The following is a 24,301-nucleotide window of genomic DNA, read 5'->3' on the forward strand; positions in this document are numbered from 1 at the left end:
AATTACCATGGCAAATGTTCAGGACAAAGAGAGAAACTTAAAGGCTGCAAGAGAGAGACGGAAAGTTACATACAAGGGATCTCCCATTAGATTATCAAATGATTTCTCAACAGAAACACATCAGGCCAGAAAAGAATGGACAGAAATTTACAAAGTGATGCAAAGCAAAGGAATGAATCCAAGAATACTCTATCCAGCAAGACTATCATTCAAAATTGAAAGGGAAATAAGAAGCTTCACAGACAAAAAAGGCTAAGGGAGTTTATCATGCAAGAAATGCTAAAGGGACTGGTGTAAAAAGAAGAAATAAAAAGCTCAGAAAGAAAACAGGCAAAAAAAAAAAAATAGAAATGGCTACAAACAAGTACCTTTCAATAATAACTTTAAACGTAAATGGACTAAATGCTCCAATCAAAAGACACCAAGTGGCTGAATGGATAAAAAACTATGACCCATACATTTACTGTCTACAAGAGACCCACCTCAGAAGAAGGGACTCACACAGACTGAAAGTGAAGGGATGGAAAAATATCTTTCAGGCAAATGGAAATGAAAAAAAAAACCACAAAAAACAAAAACTGGAGTAGCAATACTTATATGGGACAAAATAGACCTCAAAGTGAAGGCCATAACAAGAGATAAGGAAGGCCACTTCATAATACTAAAGGGAACAATACAACATGAGGATATAACCCTGATATACATATATGCACCCCATGCAGGAGCACCCAAATACATAAAAAAAAAACCTCCTGGAAGATATCAAGGGAGAGATAGACAACAATACAATCATAGTAGGGGACTTTAATATACCACTAACTTCACTGGATAAATCCTTTAGAAAAAAAATTGGCAAAGAAACAGCAATCCTAAATGACTGACTAGATCAGATGGAGTTAATTGATAACTTCAGAACATTTCACCCCAAAGCCACGGAATATACGTTCTTCTCAAGTGCACATGGGACATTTTCAAAAACAGACCATATATTGGGTTACAAGCAAAGTCTCCCCAAATTCAAGAAAATTGAAATTATACCAAACATCTTCTCAGACCCCAATGGCATAATATTAGAAACAAACTATAGTAAAAACAACCCAAAATACTCAAACACTTGGAAGCTGAATAGCATGTTATTAAATAATGATTGGGTTACCAATGAGATCAAAGAAGAAATTAAAAACATCCTGGAAACTAATGACAATGAAAACACAATATCCAAAACCTATGGGACACAATGAAAGCAGTCCTGAGAGGGAAGTTTATAGCTCTACAGGCCTATCTCAAAAAAACAAGAAGAAATGATAGTAAATCATCTAAATCTACATCTCAAAGAACTAGATACAGAGCAACAAGAAAAGCCCAGAGTGAGCATAAGGATGGAGATAATAAAAATTAGAGCAGAATAAATGACATAGAGACCAAAAAACAATACATAAAATTAATGAAACCAAGAGGTGGTTCTTTGAAAGGATAAACAAGATTGATGAACCTCTAGCCAGGCTCACCAAGAAGCAAAGAGAGAGGACTCAAATAAACAAAGTCAGAAATGATAGAGGCGAAATAACAACAGACCCCACAGAAATACAAATGATTGTTAAAAAATACTATGAACAACTCTACTCCAACAAACTAGACAACCTGGAGGAAATGGACATATTCTTAGAAAAATACAACATTCCAAAACTCAATCAGGAAGAATCTAAAAATCTCAATAGGCCAATAACTATGGAAGAAATTGAAGCAGTCATCAAAAAACTTCCAGCAAGCCAAAACCGGTTTGGCTCAGTGGATAGAGCGTCGGCCTGCGGACTGAAAGGTCCCAGGTTCGATTCCGGTCAAGTGCATGTACCTGGGTTGCGGGCACATCCGCAGTGGGGGATGTGCAGGAGGCGGCTGATCAATGTTTCTCTCTCATCGATGTTTCTGACTATCTCTCTCCCTTCCTCTCTGTAAAAAATCAATAAAATATATTTTTAAAAAAATTATAAAAAAAAAGAAAAAAAGCTTCCAGCAAACAAAAGCCCAGGACCAGACAGCTTCACAGGGGAGTTTTACCAAACATTCAAGGAAGAACTAAAACCTATCCTCCTCAGACTACTACAAAAAATTCAAGAGGAAGGAACACTTCCAACCTCATTCTATGAAGCCAGCATCACCCTAATACCAAAACCAGGTAAAGACAACACAATGAAAGAGAATTACAGGCCAATATCCCTCATGAACATAGATGCCAAAATCCTCAACAAAATCTTAGCAAATCATATCCAGCAGTACATCAGAAAGATCATACACCATGACCAAGTAGGATTTATCCCAGGGATGCAATGATGGTACAATATCCGCAAATCAATAAACGTGATATATCACATAAACAAATTGAAAGAAAAAAAACCACATGGTCCTATCAATTGATGCAGAAAAAGCGTTTGACAAAATCCAACGCCCATTTTTGATAAAAACTCTCAGCAAGGTGGGAATAGAAGGATCATACCTCAACATAATAAAAGCCATATATGACAAACCCTCAGCCAACATCATACTCAATGGGCAAAACCTAACACCATTTCCCCTAAGAACAGGAACAAGACAGGGATGCCCACTCTCACCACTCTTGCTAAACATAGTACTGGAAGTATTAGCCATTGCAATTAGACAAGAAGAAGAAATAAAAGGCATCAAAATTGGAAAATAAGAAGTAAAACTGTCCTTATTAGCAGATGACATGATATTATACATAAAAAACCTTAAAGACTCCATCAAAAAACTATTAGACTTAATAAATGAATTTGGCAATGTAGCAGGATACAAAATTAACGCCAAGAAATCTCTGGCATTTCTATATACCAATAGTGAACTTACAGAAAGAGAGACTAAAAAAACAATCCCATTTACAATCACACCAAAAAAATTAAGCTACGTAGGAATAAACTTAACTAAAGAGGTAAAAGACCTCTACTCAGAAAAGTACAGGATGTTGAAAAATGAGATAGAGGAAGACATAAACAGATGGAAGAACATACCATGTTCTTGGATTGGTAGAATCAACATCATTAAAATGTCCATACTACCCAAAGCAATGTATAAATTCAACGCACTTCCCATTAAATTACCAACGGCATATTTCACAGACCTAGAACGAACTCTCCAAAAATTCATCTGGAGTAAAAAAGACTCTGCATAGCTGCAGTGCTCCTGAGAAAGAACAAAGTAGGTGGGATCTCAATACCAGATATCAAGCTGTATTACAAAGCCACTGTTCCCAAAACTGCCTGGTATTGGCACAAGAACAGACATATAGATCAATGGAATAGAATAGAGAGCCCAGAAATCAACCTGAACCAATATGCTCAATTAATATTTGACAAAGGATGCAAGAACATACAATGGAGTCAAGATAGTCTCTTCAATAAATGGTGTTGGGAAAATTGGGCAGATACATGCAAAAATATGAAACTAGACCACCAACTTACAGCATACACAAAAATAAAATCAAAATGGATAAAGGACTTAAATGTACGACAGGAAACCATAAAAATACTGGAAGAATCCAAAGGCAACAAAATCTCAGACATATGCTGAAGCAATTTCTTCACTGATGCAGCTCCTAGGGCATTGGAAACTAAAGAGAAAATAAACAAATGGGACTACATCAAAATAGAAAGCTTCTGCACAGCAAAAGAAACCATCAACAAAACAACAAGAAAGCCCACTGCATGGGAGAACATATTTGCCAATGTTATCACCGATAAGGGTTTAATCTCCAACATTTATAGGGAACTCATACAATTTAACAAAAGGAAGATAAACAATCCAATAAAAAAATGGGCAAAGGCAGTTGTCTTCTAAGCCCTCTTGATTGACTTGCCCATGTGGCAGTCCAGTTCTAATATCTGTAATAAAGGGAGGTTTGCTATTGGTGGAAAGTGTGGGCCCTGGAGGAAAGCAGCATGTGCCTTTGCCTTTTCATGCGCACTGGGTTACAGAGGCCCAGAGTGAAGGAATATTTGTTCCCAATTTTTTAGATAGAATGAAAAAGCAAAATTCTTAATGAATTACTATTATATACAAAAAAAAAAAAAGATGTTTACTCAAAGCGACATGCCACTATGTTATAAATCCTGACACAGGCATAACACCAAGAATATTCTCCAGAGTTACTAACATTGTTTATGGTAGCTTCACATTCAATATAACTTGGGAGCCGTTTGAAGCAGTTCTTTATGCATTCAGTTTGAAAATAAGTTCTAGATATGGAAACGATTTTCTTAGAAAACTTTACCAAATGGGTGTTTTTCATAGCACAGTATGAATGTGTTTGGTTAACAATCACATACTTACCTGTTTTGAATTATATTGTAGCAAAAAGTTAAGATTAACTTATTAAGATTGTGGATAGTAATGTGTATGTTATAATATAATCTGGAGGACATTAAATTAACCATTCTGGCAATAGCACAATATTAAAGGAGAAAAGATTTTCCACATTTCATTATGAAAAGTTTTAAAGTTCTCACGTACAAGCAAGTTGAATGAAAAAAACTAAGGTGCTTTTCATAAAAGAATAACTGAAATTGTTGCAGGTCAGAACAGCAATATATTATCTCTAATTTAGTTCAAGAGGAACAGTGAAACTTTTGGTTCACTAATAAATTCTGAATAAATTAATGGTGAACACAAAATGTGACCTGTTTTAAATGAGCCACTAAGAAAAGACTATTCTTATTACTAAGATAAATGTGCAGAAAAACCTTGCACTTTTCTGCATAAACTGTTAGTCATAAGCGACTTCATGTGCTGCTATTGTGTTTCCATGTATTCCTGCAATATAGACTGTTTTATTAACTACGGTGGGAAAAAGTTGTCTTACCTACAAAGACTAATGAGCACAACGATACTAGTCACTTAACTTTTCTGTTGCATAACATTCAATAATTGCCTCTCATGAGTAAGAAGTTGTCTGTCTAATACTTCTAAAGCTTTTTAATTTTCTGGTTATATCAATGGCCACTTATATCAATGGAGAGTATTATCTACCTACTACTTTATGAGAATTGATTTTTTTTATTAAGCCTGATTTGCATGGATTGTTTATACCAGTTGCTGTTTATTAATGAAAATGGTGAGCCTGTTTTTAAAGTAATATGTGTTTGTCAACAGGAGTGGGTCTCCGACCTTTTAACATTAATCCCTTAACTTCTCCCAAAGTTCCCACCTTTTATTCCTCCTTTTGCATTATCCACTTGTAGGTACCTCAGTCTTGGCATCCCAGGAGGACTCTGTCATCACTCATCTTTTCTAAATGACTTTGAATCTTGTGCCATGGCTCTAAAGCTTGATAAAGAAGCAATATATCTCTAATCCAGGGCTCTGCCCATTGCTATTGAACTCTAACATGCGGGTAGTAACACTCATGTAACTCTCCTAGTCTGAACTCAGGACCTCTGATCCCTTTAGTGCAATGAGGCATCTACTATCAAAGAGGGAAATCATTTGTTAAGCCCCATATAAAGACTGAATCTTCAGATCCAGAGATATTTACATTTCTGGATTAAAATCAGAGTCCTTATGGAAAATAAAGGCATGTTTGAAATTGTTTATACGTAAAAAAAAAAAAAAAAATGGGCAAAGGACCTAAATAGACATTTTTCAAAAGAGGACATTCAGAAAGCCAAGAGACATATGAAAACTTGCTCAAAGTCAGTAATCATCCCAGAAATGCAAATACAAACAACAATGAGTTACCATCTCACACCTGTCAGAATGGCTATCATCAGCAAATCAACAAACAACAAGTGCTGGAGAGGATGTGAAGAAAAAGGAACCCCTCTGCATTGCTGGTGGGAATGCAGACTGGTGCAGCCACTATGGAAGACAGTATGGAGTGTCCTCAAAAAACTGAAAATGGAACTCCCATTTGACCCCTTGATCCCACTTCTAGGAATAGATCCCAAGAAAACAGAAGCAGCAATCAGAAAGGATATATGCACCCCTATGTTCATAGCAGCACAGTTCACCATAGCTAAGATCTGGAAACAGCCTAAGTGCCCACCAGTAGATGAATGGATTAGAAAACTGTGGTACATCTACTTGATGGAATAGTATGCTGCTGTAAAAAAGAAGGAATTCTTACCATTTGCAATGGCATGGATGGAACTGGAGAGCATTATGCTAAGTGAAATAAGCCAGTCAATGAAGGAAAAATACCACATGATCTCACTCATTTATGGATAATAAAGACCATTATAAACTTACGAAGAAAAATAGATACAGAGGCAGAGCAGCGTCGAACAGACTGTCAAACTACAGCGGGAAGGCCGGGGAGGGTTGGGGGACAGCAGGGCATGGTAAGAGATCAACCGAAGGACTTGTATGCATGCATATAAGCATACCCAAATGGACATAAGACACTTGGGGGTAGGGGAGGGCAGGGGATTGTCAAAGGCGGGAAAAAAAGGAGACACATGTAATACTCTTTGTAATACTTTAAGCAATAAAACAATTTTAAAAAAGAGAACAGGTACATTATAACTATATTGTGCCTAAAGTAACTTATCATCTGTCATGATCTCAATAGTATCCCAATAGATCTTTTTTTTCACTAAATACGTCTGTAAACATCACATGTGAAAATAAACACATGAATAGTTAGAATTAGCTTCAGAGGAAAGAATGAAGATCAGCGAGTATAGTTACAGGAAGCAGAATTCGACTCACTGCAAGGAAGACATGTCCATGATGAGAACAATTTGAAACGTACTGGGCCCTTCTACTGTTATTTGAGTGTTCCCTCTCTAGAAATGCCCAATCAGACCACATTACAGCAAGAAATATCCATGCACATTACACGTATCGTGAGTCTGAAATATGACTATGTCTTTGAACAAGGTTTTAAAAATAGTCTACTCCCTGCTCAGTTCCTTATTCTATTACCTCATCTTCTAGGTCAAGGTATCCAGAATTATGACAGTTCAGTAATGAAGCAAATGTTTATCTCTTGTAAATTTAATTCACTCCATTGACCTAAAAAATGCTGGGATAATGCTGTTATTGACACACTGGAAGTTCAAAGATGTGGTCAGCACTATTTGTCATTTTTGTGTTATGACTAAACTTTCTGAAGTTAATGGGCTTAGAAGACAGGACATCATTTACCTGAAGTTATTTAGCAATAAAGTAGATTTTATTTATTCAAAAAAAAAGAGAAGAAGATTATTTGCAAAGGCCATGAGATGGGATAGAACCTGCCACATTTGAGAAGCAGATAAGTGCACTGTGTGACTAAAGGGAAGGGGAGGGAGGCATGGCTTGCAACAAGTTGGAGAGAAGGCAGCAACCATCATATGCATGGACTGGCAGGCCATGGGCAAGAATTTGGATTTTATTCTCAGGGGAATGAAAAGTCATGAAGGCGTTTTAAGCATGATCCAATTTGCATTTTTAAAAGAACACTCAGTGGATGGACAGATAGATAATGATAAGCAAATACAATTAATGGTAGTAGCTGAATTTAGCTGGTAGGTATAAGAATGTTTACTGTAAAATCATTTCAACTTTTCTGCATGTTTAAACATTTTAAAAATAACATGTTGGTTAAATCTGGCTATAGTATGAAGAATGGATTGCTGGAGAATAAGAGTGGCTACATAGATAGCAGCTAGGAGACTTTTAATAATCATAGAAAAGGGGGATGGTAGCTTGGACTAGTGTGCTGGCATAGAGATGGCAAGAACTGGGCAAGATTTTGAGATATTTAGGAAGTAGAATCAATTTGGTTTCCTGATTGAGTTTGCCTCATGGCAAGGCATAAATTAAAGATCACTACCCAGTGCCAAGTTAATATAACTGAGTGGATGATGGTACCAGGTACTGAATCAGGATATACTGGAGCAGAAAAACCTGGATGCAAGGGAGAGGGTAGATTGTTCAGTTTTGAATATGTTGGAAACATAAATTATCTCGGTGGAGATGCCATACATGCAGTTGGATCTTGGATCTGGGTCTGGGTCTGAGAGAAAAGATCTGGATTGGAGAAGTGAGTTTGAAGTCATAAGCATATAAATGGTCATCAAACCATGACAGCACAATACATAATAATGCCTGAAAGGGTATAGAAAGTGATGAGAAAAGAAAGAACAAGCAGCAAAGAATCGAATGTTTAACATTTAACAATTTTTAAGAGACAAGGAGAGGGAGTAACTAATAAAACAAAAATTAGGCACATGTATGACAAAAGGCTTTGGAGTTGCTTCCAGTCTTTTGCAATAAATTCTCTATGCATATTAATTTCTCACATATGTATCTATCTCTGTAGGATAACTAACCCAAAGTTAAATTGCTACATTTTGTGCACACACACGTACACACACACACCCCTCATTTTTAATTTCAAAGTATTTATTTTTGAAAAGAAAAGACTGCTTAGAAAAGCCACTAAACATAGACAATTTAGCTAACCATATTTAAAATGACATTTGATAGGATTGGTTAAATAAATCTGATGTATCTCTATAATGTACTACCATGTAGCCATAAAAAAGAATGAGGCTGTCAATATATTCTGATATGCAAGGGGAGAAAGGACGACTTACTTTTCACAATTTTGAATTATTTGAATTTGTTTTCATTCACATGTATTACCATTATTTAAAAATGTTCTTTGTACTTCTACACCATACTTAGTAAAAAAAAAAAAAAAAGTGTGACTTAAAGATTAACTTATCTTTTATTTCTGAGAGCAACACCAACAGATTTCTGATGTATACCTGAGTTTTGCATCATGGGAATGCCTAGTTAGATGTTGGTTTTTATAAAATACAGTGAATTGCTCTAAATGTGGTGAAGATTTGAACAAAATGTTCATGCTTGTCTTGAGTTCAAGATATAAATTGTGGACTATATTACTTTTCCACTTTCATTATTAGTGAAGAAATCCACTTTATTTGTCTACTTTAGAGATGTCTCCAGAGTTTGCCATCATCACCCTTTCACCTCCCTTAAAAATGCCTTTGAAGACAGAATGAATCACATCAAGTTTGATGACTATTTTTCCAATACAGAAAATGATGATTTTAAATTTTTTGTTTTCTGTTTTCAAGAAAGGTGACAGAGATATAGGTGTGAGTTTTTTCAAAAAAATATACTATATGTACTAAGCTTCACTAGACCACTAACTTCAATTTTTTAGAATTAGTCTATTTTAAATAATATTTAAAATGGATTGCTTATTCTCTAAGAATAATACTAAATATATTATTGAATCTGCTTTCCATATTCAAGAAAAAATTTAGAATATGGAGAATTGAGCTAGAATAAACCAGAAGATGATTCTAGTTTCCCTATTACTAAAAATCAGTTACTATCTTCTTAGGGATTTTATATGAATTCAAATGAAAAAATAAGCGGAGGGGCTAAAATATGACTCCAGAAAAAGACTAGGTGGAGTATTTTCATAGGTAAATAATGAGAATTTGCTCCACTTTCCTTCATCTATGTGTTCCTGTCCACCATGATAAGCATAGGATGATGCCAAGGACTTCAGTGGAAAGAACACTGGCCTAGGAGTTACATGCTGGATTTAAGTCCTAATCCTCTACAGGAGTCACAGCTTCTATATGATTGTGGGCATGTCATTTCAGTTTTCTGGGTTCAGACTTGGAATCTGAAAAATGTGGAATCAGGTCTGAGGTACCTTTCAGCTTTAACAACCTTTGCATCTAAGTTTGGTTGGTTAAGCATCTGGAATTCCAGGTGACAGAAAGTATGGTAGATTGAACTATTGGCCATGATTCTTCATTCCTTCCTGCATCCTCACTCTCCCCAAGGTTTCATTATGAGCAGAATGTATTTCCCTGCCTCTTGATTTTGGGCTGGGCCATGTGACTTCCTTTGACCAATGGAGTATCAATAGACATGATGAAAACATTGCTCCCAGTATACATTATTTCTTATTCCCTTTCAAATAATGGCTTAGAACATTTTATAAAATATATGTTTGCAACAGAACTCTGTAGGTAGGTCATAACTAGGGTGACCCTATATCCAAATTCCCCCAGGTCAATCTTGGTTTATCTGTCATTCTGGTATATTAATTTAGCTTCCTTCACTATCAAAGGTGGGTTTATTTAGATTATAAATTATATAGTCACGATAGAAAAACTTGAAAACTTACCTGGGTGAGCCACATAATTGCTAAAATAACAGGGCAACTCCCTGGCCTCAGCAACCATCCCCACATACCTTCTTTGAATCATGGGGATTCCCAGGATGAGGAAAGGGTAGTCAGTATTCCTTCTTCTTACTCTTCAAGTGATCTACATTCTGAGTAGCCCCATTTTCCCTCAAACCATTTGAGGAAACCTAAAGTAACTAATAACTAGAAAAAGTGTGGGATTCCCAAGAGAACTATAGTGTCAAATAAGCTTGCACCAACCATTTCCCTTATGGTGTAAAGCCTATAATCATTACACAATTTGCTTGTTGACAGAACAATGTGGTACACTTTCTATCATCCAATCAAGATGTCCATGGGCCACGGACATATAATGGTACATGCTTTTTTAGACTTTCAGCAAGACCCTACATGTTCATCACTCTGATATCTCTCCCCTCATGTCCTAATGCCCTCAAGTGAGAAATGCCAGGGAAGAATAAGTTCAGGACCCAAGCCTGCTACTGGGAGAAAATGACAGCCAAACAGTCTCAGGATGTCTCATTTTGGAGAATGGTACCTTCAGAGCTGACGCTTCCCCATGCTGGAACGAAGCATGAGTATACCCTCTACAGGAGTCCCAGGATTGTCGGCCATCTTCTGCCAAAGGTGTTGTTCTTCCCCCTGTGAGTCCATCCAATCCACAGTCTTCCCATGGCTCACACCTTAAAAAGGAAAATAGAAATATTACTCTTCACATATTAAATGTTTTGGTCTTCTGGAAGATATTTAGTAACCTCTGAGGGGGCCTTTTGATTACAGAGCCCTTCACTGACTTGTTCTCACTAACTATATCTAGTGAATGGTGTTGAGTGAAATATAGCTTTTACAGCCTGCACTACTCTGTTCTGCATAGATGATGAGAAACAATAGAAATGGTATTCGTAGCTCCTTTCTTCCCCACTTTGGTAGTTTGCAGAGAGCTAGTTCATCTGGATTGAGTTTACATGACAGAATAAAAGACTGAACAAGGCTCTGGTGCTCTTTTTTTCTAACAACTCCAGTTCTTTGATCTGGGGAGTTTTCACTTTACTGGTATAGATATTCTAGGCTCTCCTTAATCTATAATAAGTTGATCATCATAGGGGTGGGTTTATTCTTAACAGGAATGTTGACCATGGTGCATGCAGAACACGTATGTCTGGACCAAGCTACAGAATACTGAGTTTGGGGTCTGCATGTGCTTCACTACTATAATTTTCCCCATATACTTGTGTCTTGTGGTGTGTTTCCATGGTCTGTTTGCAAAACATCAGATGTTAGTTTTCAGGGAAAATTATTTGTTTTAACTAGTGTGAGTAATGGCTGCAAATTATGGACAGGGATGAGAAGAGGACGAAATAAAGTTGGTCTTGGACATCCTCTCTCCTAACAGAGTCTGTGTTGTCTGGTGATCCTCTCCTGGGCAAAACCTGAAGTAAGGCCCAAAAAAGCAGTTGAAATTCACTTAAAGTGTAAATTATACTTTGTGAAAAGAATGAAAATAAAAATTATGCATCCCAAACTTCTAGTTGAAGGACATATCTGTAAAGTTGTGAAGTAGTATATTTATTTTAAAAATGAACAGATCATTGGTTAAAGGCATGGGACATCTGTGGAAATTAAGGAGTCAGCTGTGCTGAAGTTAAATATATACCTACTACATATCACACCTTCAGGAACCACTCCTAAACCCCATGCAGAGTCACAGACCAAATCAGGGTTCCCGAGTCCCTCACCACTTCCAGAATTCAAACGAACTCCTCCCAGAAAGATGTTGCTAGAAAAGGCCTCCTTGTCCCAGATGGTAAGTTCTAGGCAAACATTCTTTATATCCTGGGGATGCAGGCCACAGAACATGAAAGTATGATTCCACTGAGGGTTAACACTCCTTTTTATTACCAGAGTTTTGTGCTTGGTGACTTTTCTATCATCAGGGAGCAGGTAGCTGCAGGAAAAAAAAATGCAATCAAGCCATCAGTGAGACAGTAGGCGGAAAATGGCATCCTTGAAATATTTCCCATAATTCCTGCTGTGTGTATTTGTGATATGTGTATTGGATATTCTCTTCCAGATTCTTATATGTCTAAATTTGGATTTACTTAGTGGGATGGTTTATTATTTCTTTTAGGTGGAGCAATATTGAAATTCCCACACTCTCTTTTTCTTTTTATTAGGATACTTGGGGCCACCAAGCATGAGCTACAGAGTCATCTGCAGATGACTGCTACTTGTGTTGGGCTTAGAGTTTCCTAGGAGAGACCAAGCTGTGAATCTTGGCAAGCTGCTGCTAGTGCCAGGCGTGGGCCCATTTATCAGAGGTATGGGGCACACTGAGTCCAGCTGCTACTTGCATGAAAGACTTTAGGAAATTCTGAAGGCTGAGCCATTCATACAAAAAAGACACAGCAGAGATCCAAGATGGCTGCCAACGAGATGGCAGGCTGCAAGATAGTGTGTGAGTGAGAGAACAAAAGGAAAGTGTATGGACTTCTGGGGAGTATATGTATTTGTGAGTGAGGGACAGCTATATTCCAAAGGACTGTCGTACTGGGCTCCCCTGGCTGGGCAGCCTCTACTGCTGCTGAAATCTCTCCCAGAGCAGCCGTCTCTGCCACAGAGACTGCACCATCTTGAAGGGGAGAGTGGCTGTGATCTGAAGCCCAGCCTTACTTTCAACTGGGGAGACCTTGGATACCTCATGGGACCCTACAACCACAATGCCCAGGGACCAGTTGCCTCAGCTACAAACCCATGAACACCTGGACTATATCATCCCCAACTGAAGGCACCTAAAAAACCTGTCAAGAGGCAGACAAAGTGGTGCAAATATGCGGATGAGCCCTACACCTTCTCACAGAGCAGATAGAAAGAACAGCTAAATCAAATAACATCCCACTGGAATAGGTGAATTAAACACAGCTGTTGAGGCAAACCATGGATGGAAAGGTCAGATATGGCCTAGAGAAAGGAGAGAGAGAGCTACATAACCAGACACCCAGAGATGAGTTAATCACAGAAGAGGAAGTAAATGAAATGGAGGCAAGCAATATGTCAGAAAAAGAATTCAGAGCAATAGTCATAAGGTCACTGAAAGGGATGGAAGACAAATTCAACAATATGTGTAAGAACCAAGAGGAAATTAAGAAGAACCAAGAAGAAATGAAAAAAAAAATGACATAGATGCAATAAAGAACTCAATAGAAAGCATCAACAGTACACTAGAAGAAGTAGAGGACTGCATCAGTGAGCAAGAAGACCAGGTAGGAGAAAATACCCAAGCAGAGCAGCATCTAGAAAAAAACTTTAAAAAATAGGAGGAGAGCATAAGGGAACTTTGGAACAAAGTGAAATGAAACAACATCTGCATTATAGGGATGCCAAAAGGAGAGGAAACTGAGCAAGGACTAAAAAACCTGTTTGAAGAAATAATGACAGAAAACATCCCTGATATAGGAAAGAAAAAACTCACACAAGTCCAAGAAACTCACAGAGTCCCAAACAAGATGAACTCCAAAAGACCGACACCAAGACACATTATAATTAAATTGGCAAACACTAATGACAAAGTAAAAATCTTAAAGACTGCCAGAGAGAGAGACAGAAAGTTACCTACAAAGGATCCCTCATCAGACTAGCAACTGATTTCTCAACAGAAACACAGGCCAGAAGGGAATGGAATGAAATATACAAACTCCTGTAAAGGAGGGTCTGAATCCAAGAATACTGTACCCAGCAAGGCTATCAATCAAAATTGAGGGTGAAATCAGGAGCTCCACAGACAAAAAAGGACTAATGGAATTTATTACAACCAAACCTACAATGCAAGAAATGCTAAAGGGTCTTCTGTAAAAAGAAATAGGAAGGGAAGAAGGAACACAGGAGTAAAGAATAAAAATGGGGACAAAGAAGTACCTGTCAATAATAACTTTAAATGTAAATGGAGTAAATGCCCCAATCAAAAGACATAGGGTAGCTGAGTGGATAAGAAAACATTTTCCACATAACTGCTGTCTAGAGGACACCCATCTCAGAACAAAGGATTCACACAGACTGATGGTGAAAGGGTGGAAAAAGGGTTTTCAGGCAAATGAAAATGGAAAAAAAAGCTGGGGTAGCAATACTTATATCTGACAAATTAGACCTCAAAATGAAGGCCATAAGAAGAGTTAAGGAAGGCCACTTCATAATACTAAAGTGAGCAATTCAACAAGAAGATATAATTCTGGTAAACATATATGCATCCAATACAGGAGCAACAAAATGCATAAAAAAACTTCTGAAGGATATCAAGGGAGAGGTTGACAGTAATACAATAATAGTAGGGGACTTTAGTAACCCACTAAAACCACTGGACAAATCCTCTAAACATAAAAGAAGCAAAGAAACATCAATCCTAAATGACTCACTAGATCAAGCATCTTCTCAGATCACAATGGCATAAAACTAGAAATCAACTACAATAAAAACAAATAAAATCAAACACCTGGACGATAAATAGCATGCTATTAAACAATGATTGGTTTGCCAACTAGATCAAAGAGGAAATAAAAAGCATCCTTGTAACAAATGGCAATGAAAACACAACAATCAAAAATCTATGGGACACACAGTGAAAGTAATCTTGAGAGGGAAGATCATAGCTCTACAGGCCTATCTCAAAAAACAAGAAAAAAATAGTAATAAATTATCTAACCCTACAACTCAAAGAGTTAGAAAGAGAGCAACAAGAAAAGCCCAGCATAAGTAGAAGGAAGGAAATTATAAAGATCAGAGCAGAGATAAACGATATAGAGTCCAAAAAAGCAATACAAAAAATCAACAAAACCAAGAGCTGGTTCTTTGAAAGGATAAACAAGATTGATGAACCTCTAACCAGGATCACCAAGAAGCAAAGAGAGAGAACCCAAATAAGCAAAATCAGAAATGAATGAGGTGAAGTAACAACAAATCCCACAGAAATACAAATGATTATGAAAAATACCATGAACAGCTCTATTCCAACAAAATGGACAACCTAGACAAAATGGACATATTGTTAGAAAAATGCAAGCTCCCAAAACACAATCAAGAAGAATAAAAAAACCTGAATAGGCTAATAACTACCAAAGAAATTGAAGCAGTGATAAAAAAAATCTTCCAGCAAACAAAAGCCCTGGTCAGAACGGCTTTACAGAGGAATTCTACCAAGCATTCAAAGAAGAACTAAAACCTATCCTCCTCAGATTATTCCAAAAAATTCAATAGGAAGGTACACTTCCAAGTTCTTTCTATGAAGCCAGCATTTCCTTAATCCCAAACCAGATAAATACATCACAACAAAAGAGAACTACAGACCAATATCCTTGATAAACATAGATGCTAAAATCTCAACAAAATTCTAGCAAATAGGTTTCAGCATTACATTAGAAAGATCATACACCATGACCAAGTGGGATTTATTCCAGGGATGCAGGATGGTACAATATCTGCAAATCAATAAATGTAATACATCACATAAACAAATTGAGAGATAAAAATCACATAGTCATATCAATTGATGCAGAAATAGCATTTGACAAAATCCAACATCCTTTCTTGATAAAAACCCTCAGGAAAATGGGAATAGAGGGGTCATACCTCAACATAATAAAAGCTTTATATGACAAACCTACAAGCCAATATCATACTCAATAGGCAAAAACTAAACTCATTTCCCCTAAGAACAGGAACAAGGCAGTGATGCCCACTTTCACCACTCCTGTTCAATATAGTACTGGAAGTGCGAGCCATTGTCATCAGACAAGAAGAAGAAATAAAAAGGACATCCAAATTGGAAAAGAAGATGTAAAACTGTCCTTAATCACAGATGATGTGATACTATACATAGAAAACCCCAAAGACTCCATCAAGAAACTAATAGACTTAGTAAATGAATTTGGCAATGTAGCAGGATACAAAATTACCACCCAAAAAATCTATGGCCTTTTTATACACCAATAATTACCTCACGGAAAGAGAAACAAACAAACAAAAAAAATCCCATTTACCATTGCACCAAAAAAAAATTAAGATACCTAGGAATAAACTTAACTAAGGGAGTAAAAGACCGGTACTCAGAAAACTACAGGACATTGAAAAAGAGATAAAGGAAGACATAAACAAATGGAAGAACTTAGCATGTTCATGGATTGGTAGAATCAACATCATTAAAATGTCCATACTACCCAAAGCAATATACAGATTCAATGCAATCTCCATTAAAATACCAATGGCATATTTCAAAGATCTAAAACAAACTCTCCAAAAATTCATCTGGAATATAAAAAAAAGACCCCGAATAGCCACAGCAATCCTGAAAAAGGAGAACAAAGTTGGAGTGATCACATTACCAGATATCAATTTATATTACAAAGCCACAGTTCTCAAAATTGCCTGGTACTGGCACAAGAACAGACATATAGACCAATGGAACCAAACAGAGAACCAAGAAATTGACCCAAGCCATTATGCTCAATTAATATTTGACAAAGGAGGCAAGAGCATAGAATGGAGTCAAAACGGTCTCTTTAATAAATGGTGCTGGGAAATTTGGACAGATACATGCAAAAAAAAAAAAATGAAACTAGATCACCAATGTACACAATACACAAAAAATAAACTCAAAATGGCTAAAGGACTTGAATGTAAGTTGGGAAACCATAAAAATCCTACAAGACTCAATAGATAGCAAAATAGCAGACATATGTTGTAGCAATATCTTTATAGACATAGCTCCCAGTGCAATGGAGACTAAGGAGAAAATAAACAAATGGGACTACATCAAAATAAAAAGCTTCTGTACAGCAAAAGAAACCATCAACAAAACAGCAAAAAAAAAAAAAAAAAATCCCACCGCATGGGAGAACATATTTGCCAATGCTATTTCAGGTAAGAGTGTAATCTTCAAAATTTACAAAGAACTCATACAACTTAACAAAATTAAGATGAACAATCCAATAAAAAATGGGCAAAAGATCTAAATAGACACTTTTTGAAAGAGGACATACAGAATGTCCAGAGACATGAAAACATGCTCAAAGTTACTAATCATCCTAGAGATGCAAACCAAAACAACAATGAGGAACCATCTCATAGCTGTCAGAATGGCTATCATCAACAAATCAACAATGGACAAGTGCTGGCGAGGATGCAGAGAAAAAGGAACCCTCCTGCACTGCTGGTGGGAATGCAGACGGGTGAAGCCACTGTGGGAGGCAGTATGGAGTTTCCTCAAAAATTAAAAATGGAACCTCCATTTGACCCAGTAATCCCACTTCTAGGACTATTTCCCAAGAAACCAGAAACAGCAATCAGAAAGGATATATGCACCCCTATGTTTATAGCAGCACAATTTATAATAGCTAAGATTTTGAAATAGCCCAAGTGTCCATCAGCAGATTAGTGGATTAAAAAACTGTGGTATATCTACACAATGGAATTACTATGTTACTATAAAAAATAAGGAACTTTTGCCATTTGCCACAGCATGGATGGAACTGGAAAGCATTATGCTAAGCGAAATAAGCCAGTTGGAGAAAGATAAATATCACATGATCTCACTCATATGTGGGGTATAATGATCAACATAATTTGATGAACTAGAATAGATCCAGGAACAAATGGTAGGGGGGGTTGGAGAGCAACGAAGGGACTTGTATGCATGCATATGAGCATAACCAATGGACTCTGCCACTGGGATGGTGGGGGCTTGCCTAGCATGGGAATGGCTTGGGGGGGGGGGGGTCAATTGGGGAAAAAGGAGACATATGCAAAACTTTAGACCATAAAAAAGACACTGCAAACAACTTGGATGAAGCTTCATATTGGGTAGTGCTAGATCTCAGGAAATCACCAGGTGGGGTGAACAGTGTGGTTCAGGTTTATGGAGTCTCAAGATATGGCACCAGCCTTTCAGCTCTGTAAGGAGGAGGTCCTAGCTCTTTTGTCTGAGAGAAAACTATCCCTGAGTTCTTTCCCTGATGCCAGACAATTTAATTCCTCTTCATATGTTCCTGGATTCTTTAATGCTGCTACTCAAGTGCTAGAGCTCAATGGGAGTGAGGCTGAGTATTCTATGCACAGGCCCTTTAAGAGGAACTACAGCCTCCTGGGACTCCAGCAGCTTCCATGCCACTCAGCCACAATTCCCACTGGTTTTTATAGCTTGCAGTTATGGAGATTTCTCTTCCCAACACTAGAACCCTGGGCTGGGGACCTGGTGTAGGTTGGAATCATTTGCTGCCCAGCCAAGATATCTCACCCAATTAAAAAACACGCCAGCTGTGGGTATTGGACAAGCCCATTCCATGCCTCCACACCTCCTACCAGTCACAATGTGCTTTCTTCTTTAATTCACTAGTTGTAGGACTTCCATTCAGCCAGATTTTAGAATGTAATTTTTATGTGTTTATGGGAGAATGCATGTACTGGTATTTACCTATGCCGCCATCTTGGTTCCTGCTACTCACTATTCTAATCCTATTTTGGTCCTTCCTTCATCTTGAAATGAAAATACCTCCTGTAGTAGACACTGTTTAATGTCCTATCTCCTATCTGTTTGGCCCACTTCTGAGTTGACTTGAAGTCAGGATGAGCAGTTCCCACGTCAGGAGCCTGTGTCTCATGGCTTTTCCAAGTAAGGACTTTCTCTGGTGTGAGCTGGCTCAGCTTATGTGCAGGGAGTTCTGGGATTATTAAGGATTTAGTGTCTCTGGGAACAACCCTCAATAAGTTTTGGAAATTGGTGAACAAGTCCAAACAGCTTACCTTTCTCTTGAAGGCACAATCTTAAGGTACATTCAGAGTTCCTTGTTGCTTTCCCAAGTGGAATTGAGCCCAAATTGCCCATAGTAGTAAACTGCCTACTAACATATTTTTACTAGCTTCCCTGTGTCATTTTCTCTCCTCTCACTCGCACTTCCTGGAATCCCTTCTCAAATAAACACTTGTACCTCAGGCCTTCTCTACTATGGCGAAAACACTGTTTGACCATAATGGAAAATGAGGGTCTAGGTACCTAATGAATCAGGGAGCAGGCTTTAGGGAAAAAGGCTTATGGGTATGGAATTAGTACATCAAACAAACATGAAAAATTCCACAAAACAAATGACCTTACAAAAAGAAGATACATTGCTATACTTAAGATTTCATTTTACATATCAAGCAGAGTCTACCTATCTCTCAATATTAATTCTTTCCTTATTCTTCTCTTTAGAATGTCTTTTTTTTTTTTTTTTTTTTTTTTTTTTTTTTTTTTTTTTAGTTAGGCCCAAGATTATCCAGTGAAACACTACATTTCCCAGTCTCCTATGCAGCTAATACAGTTATGTGAGTAAGTTCTGGCTAATAGGATACAAGAAGTAGTTTTGTATGAAACTTTTGGGAAGTGTTTTGCCAGATAGAATTTGGTTATCTTGTTACATAAGGTAGACACCATAACAACAAAGAAGAAACCTAGGTCCTTGATTATCATTTTGCTTCCACACCTGCCCTAGGTACCTTACCTTTAATCTTTGTTTACATGCAAGAGAAAAAACATGTCTTGTTTAAGCCACTATTATGATGGCTCACAGACAGAGATAATATTAACTAATATGTTTTATAATGATTAATTTTACAGAAGGGTCTATTCTTGCTCTTTCAGGCTCTTTTTAAAAAATCTGAGGTCCCTTTGAAACAGGGGTGGGGAACATTTGTTCTGCCGAGGACCATTTGAATATATATAACATCATTTGCAGGCCACACAAAATTATCAACTTAAACATTAGCATGCTATATTTGGTCAAACATTTAATTAACTCACCCCTAATGCCTTGGCAGGACCAGACCAAATGATTGCGGTGGCTGGACATTCCCCAACCCTGCTTTAAAATCATTTCAATGTTGAAGTGCAACTAGGGAAAGAATTTACTAGAAAGTTACTATCTTTTAAAAAATTATATATGTTCTTTGTTATCTCTGCTTAATAAATGTTCAACATAATACAGTTAAAACAATTATAGGTGATGTTAAGTCACCTCTGCAAGGCCACAATGAGGCATAAGCAGGGAGCCATCCCCTCATCCCCCACATCCCATCGGGCAGTTAGAAGAAAGAACCCTGAATTGGATGGTGGTGCTGGTGAGGCAAATTGCAAATATCAGGATCCAAATAAAGTATCTCACTAATATGAGAAAGAGTGTATGACCAGGATTCAAGCACGAACACTTATCAGGCATCTGCTTCTTCTTATTATTGGTCTTTTAAAAATTTACTTTAAAAATATTTATTGTTGAAAGTATTATGTCTCGTTTCCCCCCCATTAACCTCTCCTAGCACTCCCCTGCCCCCCACACCAGGCCTTCACCATCCTATTGTCTGTGTCCATGGGTTATGCATATATGCATACAAGTTAATTGGTTGATCTCCACCCACCCACCCTCCCCTGCCTTCCCTCTAAGGTTTGACAGTCTGTTCAATTCTTCTATGTCTCTGGATCTATTTTTGTTCATCAGTTTATGTTGTTCATTATATTCTACTTATGAGTGAGATCATGTGATACTTATCATTCTCTGATTGGCTTATTTCGCTTAGCACAATGCTCTCCAGGTCCATCCATGCTGTTGCCAATGGTAAGAGTTCTTTCTTTTTTACAGCTGTATAGTATTCTATTGTGAAGATGTGCCACAGTTTTTTAATCCACTCATCTGCTGATGGGCACTTAGGCTGTTTCCAAATCTTAGCTATTGTAAATTTCCCTGCTATGAACATAAGAGTCCATATTTCCTTTCTGATTGGTGTTTCTGGTTTCTTGGGATATATTCCTAGAAGTGGGATCACTGGGTCAAATGGAAGTTCCATTTTTAATTTTTTGAGAAAACTCCATACTGTTTTCCACAGAGGCTGCACCAGCCTGCATTCCCACCATCAGTGTACTAGGGTCCCCTTTTCTCCACATCCTGGCCAGCACTTGTTTATTGATTTGTTGATGATAACCATTCATTTTCATTTTGATTTGCATATCTTGGATGATTAGTGACTTTGAGCATTTTCCATATGTCTCTTGGCCTTCTCTATGTCCACTTTGGAGAAGTCTATTTAAAACCTTTGACCATTTTTTAATTGGATTCTTTGTCTTTCTTTTGTTAAGTTGTATGAGTTCCCTATATATTTTGGAGATTGACCCCTTCTCACAGATAACATTGGCAAATATGTTCTCCCATGTAGTGGGCTCTCTTGTTATTTTGTTGATGGTTTCTTTTGTAGTGCAGAAGCTTTTTATTTTGATGTAGTCCCATTTGTTTTTTTTCTCCTTAGTTTCCATTTTCCTAGGACCTAGGGGATGTATCTGTAAATATATTGCTATGAAGGATATCTGAGATTTTGGTGCCTATGGATCCTTCTAGGACTTTTATGGTTTCAAGTCTTACATTTAAATCTTCTTTCCATTTTGTGTTTATTCTTGTGTATGGTGTAACTTGCTGGTTTCATTTCATTTTTTTATTTTGCATGTTATCTGTCCAATTTTCCCAGAAACATTTCTTAAAGAGACTGTCTTGATCTTATTGTATGACCTTGCCTCTTTTGTCAAATATTAATTTAGCAAAATAGCTTGGGTCGATTTCTGGGGTCTCTGTTCTGTTCCATTGGTCTATATGCCAGTTCTTGTGCCAGTACCAGGCTGTTTTGGGTACAGTGGATTTGTAGTATAACTTGATATCTTGTATTGTGATCATTTAAACTTTGTTCTTCTTTTTCAAGATTGCTGTGATGATTCAGAGTCTTTTAAAATTCCTTATAAATTTTTGGGGAGTTTGTTCTAGGTCTGTGAAATATGCTGTTGGCATTTTAATAAGGATTGCATTGAATCTATAGATTGCTTTGGGTAGTATGGACATGTTAATGATGTTCATTCTACCAATATATGAGTGTGGGAAACTGTTTATTGCCTTCACTATCTGATAAGCATAGACAGAGAACTCCCCGAAACCCCCCGAAGGCTGGGTGCCTTTGAAGCCCTAGCAAAGCTCGGAGCTAGGCGCCACCTCTGTTTGTCCAGAGCTGAAACTACTCCCCCATTTATTATTATGTAAATCCTTGCTGATGGGCTAGTCTGCCTGTTAATGGCGGGTCGCCTGCCTAAGGGCTACTCCGGATCAATAAAAGATTGGAGCAGCCTGAGCATGGGTGGAAGTCCCTCTCCTTGAGTTGGACTTGCCTGCCTGGACCTCCAATATTGCAAAATTATCTCGTGTCTTTTTCTCTCATTTGTTGTGCGGCTCCTCTTTCAGGTACTGAACCCTACTCCACGTGGGTCGTGGAAGGAAACACACTCAACACATGAGCATGATATATTCTTCCACTTGTGCATATCTTCCTTTATCTCTCTTTCCAATGTCCCATAGTTTTCCAAGTACAGGTGTGTTACCTTGGTTAAGTTTATTCCTAAATCTCTTAATTTTTTTGTTGCAATGCTAAATGGGATTGTTGTTGTTGTTGTGTGTGTGTGTTTTTTGTTTATTTGTTTGTTTTGGTTTCTATTTCTGAGAGTACATTATTGGTATAAAAATGTCATAGATCTCTGGGTATTAATTTGGTATCCTGCTTTGTTACATAATTCATTTTTAAATCTAGTAGTTTTTTGATAGAGTCTTTAGGGTTTTCTATGTACAGTATCATGTCATCTGCAAATAATAACAGTTTTACTTCCCCCTTTCCTATTTAGATGCCCTTTATTTCTTCCTCTTGTCTGATTGCTATGGCTAGCATTTCCAGTACTATGTCAAACAAGAGTGATGAAAATGGGCATACCTATCTTGTTCCTGTTTTTAGAGGAAATGGTTTTACTTTTTGCCCATTGAGTATGATATTTGCTGCAGATTTGTCATATGAGGCTTTTATTATGTTGAGGTATGATCCCTCTATTTCCACTTTGCTGAGAGTTTTTATCAAGAAAGAGATTTGTAATGACAGGGACCAAGTTGGCGGTAAATGCCTGTACTTGCTGCCTCCCACAACCACATCAAAATTACAACTAAAATACAGAACAACTATCACCCAGAACCACAGGAAAGCTGGCTGAGTGGAAGTACTACAACTAGAGAGGTAAAGAAGAAATCACATTTAGACCAGTAGGTGGTGTGGAGGTGCAGAATGGACTACCCAGCACTTGTGTGTGCTGCTTTTTTAATCAGGAAGGGGATTGCCTTAGCAGAGGCTGTCTGGAGGAGCAAGGACTCCCAGCCCCAAATAGACCCCCCCAGTCCAGGGTCCCAGAGCTGGAGAATTAAGTCCCTACGTGCAGTAAGATCTATGGACTATAAAAACCAGTGCAGATTGGGGCTGAGTGACACAGGCTCCTGGAGACCCAGCTGCTCCTCTTAAAAGGCCAGAAACATGAACTGAATTTATAAGCTCCCACTTCCTTTGAGGTCCAGTGCCAGGCGAGGCTTTTGGGGACCCAGACATATATGAGGAGAAACTGGACAGTCTGACAATGTGGGAGGAATACCGGGTGGCTTTCTTCCTGATGGAGGTACTCGCAGTAGTCATTGTTTCCCTGCTGAGACCTCTTTGGTGCAGTGCTGACTGGCAGCCATTTCTGTTTGCTCTGCCCTGGTGATTCCCTGAGACTCCGCCTTACCCAATTTATAACCCCACCCAAGTTGTGTGCAGGGGCTTTTGCAAATGAATGGTCTGTCCTTTCTCTGACTAAAACTTTGTTAAATAAGCTGCAGCTGGGTCAGGGAGCCCCAAACTTATCAATAAAAGACCCCCAAACTGGCACCAGCACCAGCCTGCCTTGCTTCACAGCTGGGCCTCGTCTGAACACTTCCAAACATGATACATAGAGGAGGAATCTGCAGATTTCTCTGTAGCACATGCTGGATGGCCCAAGGCAGTGGCTGACTTTGCACCTCCCTGGAGACCCACGAGCCAGTGTACCAGTGGTCAGTGTGGGATCATACCGAATTACAACTCTTCCCATCCATAAGCGACACACTCAAGGAGCAGACTCAGTGAGCACCAAAGCCCCACTGAAGCAAGTCCTGCCCCATAAGGGTATCTCCTGAACAGCAGCTCTCCCACTGTAGTCGCAGCTGGTCCTCACAG

At 38.0% G+C, this 24,301-nt stretch overlaps 1 protein-coding gene across 1 annotated transcript in view; it reads right to left on the minus strand.

The window, feature by feature from the left end:
* SYTL5 (synaptotagmin like 5) overlaps nucleotides 1-24,301 on the minus strand; it is a 209,135-nt gene that overhangs the window by 15,003 nt on the left and 169,831 nt on the right. The window contains exons 15-16 of the mRNA XM_036306003.1: nucleotides 11,929-12,137; nucleotides 10,731-10,875 (exon numbers count right to left, since the gene is read on the minus strand). Coding sequence (XP_036161896.1) covers nucleotides 10,733-10,875; nucleotides 11,929-12,137 — 352 coding nt within the window. The 3' untranslated portion in view covers nucleotides 10,731-10,732. The remainder of the gene's footprint in view (nucleotides 1-10,730; nucleotides 10,876-11,928; nucleotides 12,138-24,301) is intronic.

Source organism: Myotis myotis, unplaced genomic scaffold (genome assembly GCF_014108235.1).
Source record: "Myotis myotis isolate mMyoMyo1 unplaced genomic scaffold, mMyoMyo1.p scaffold_m19_p_4, whole genome shotgun sequence".
Lineage (NCBI taxonomy): Eukaryota > Metazoa > Chordata > Mammalia > Chiroptera > Vespertilionidae > Myotis > Myotis myotis.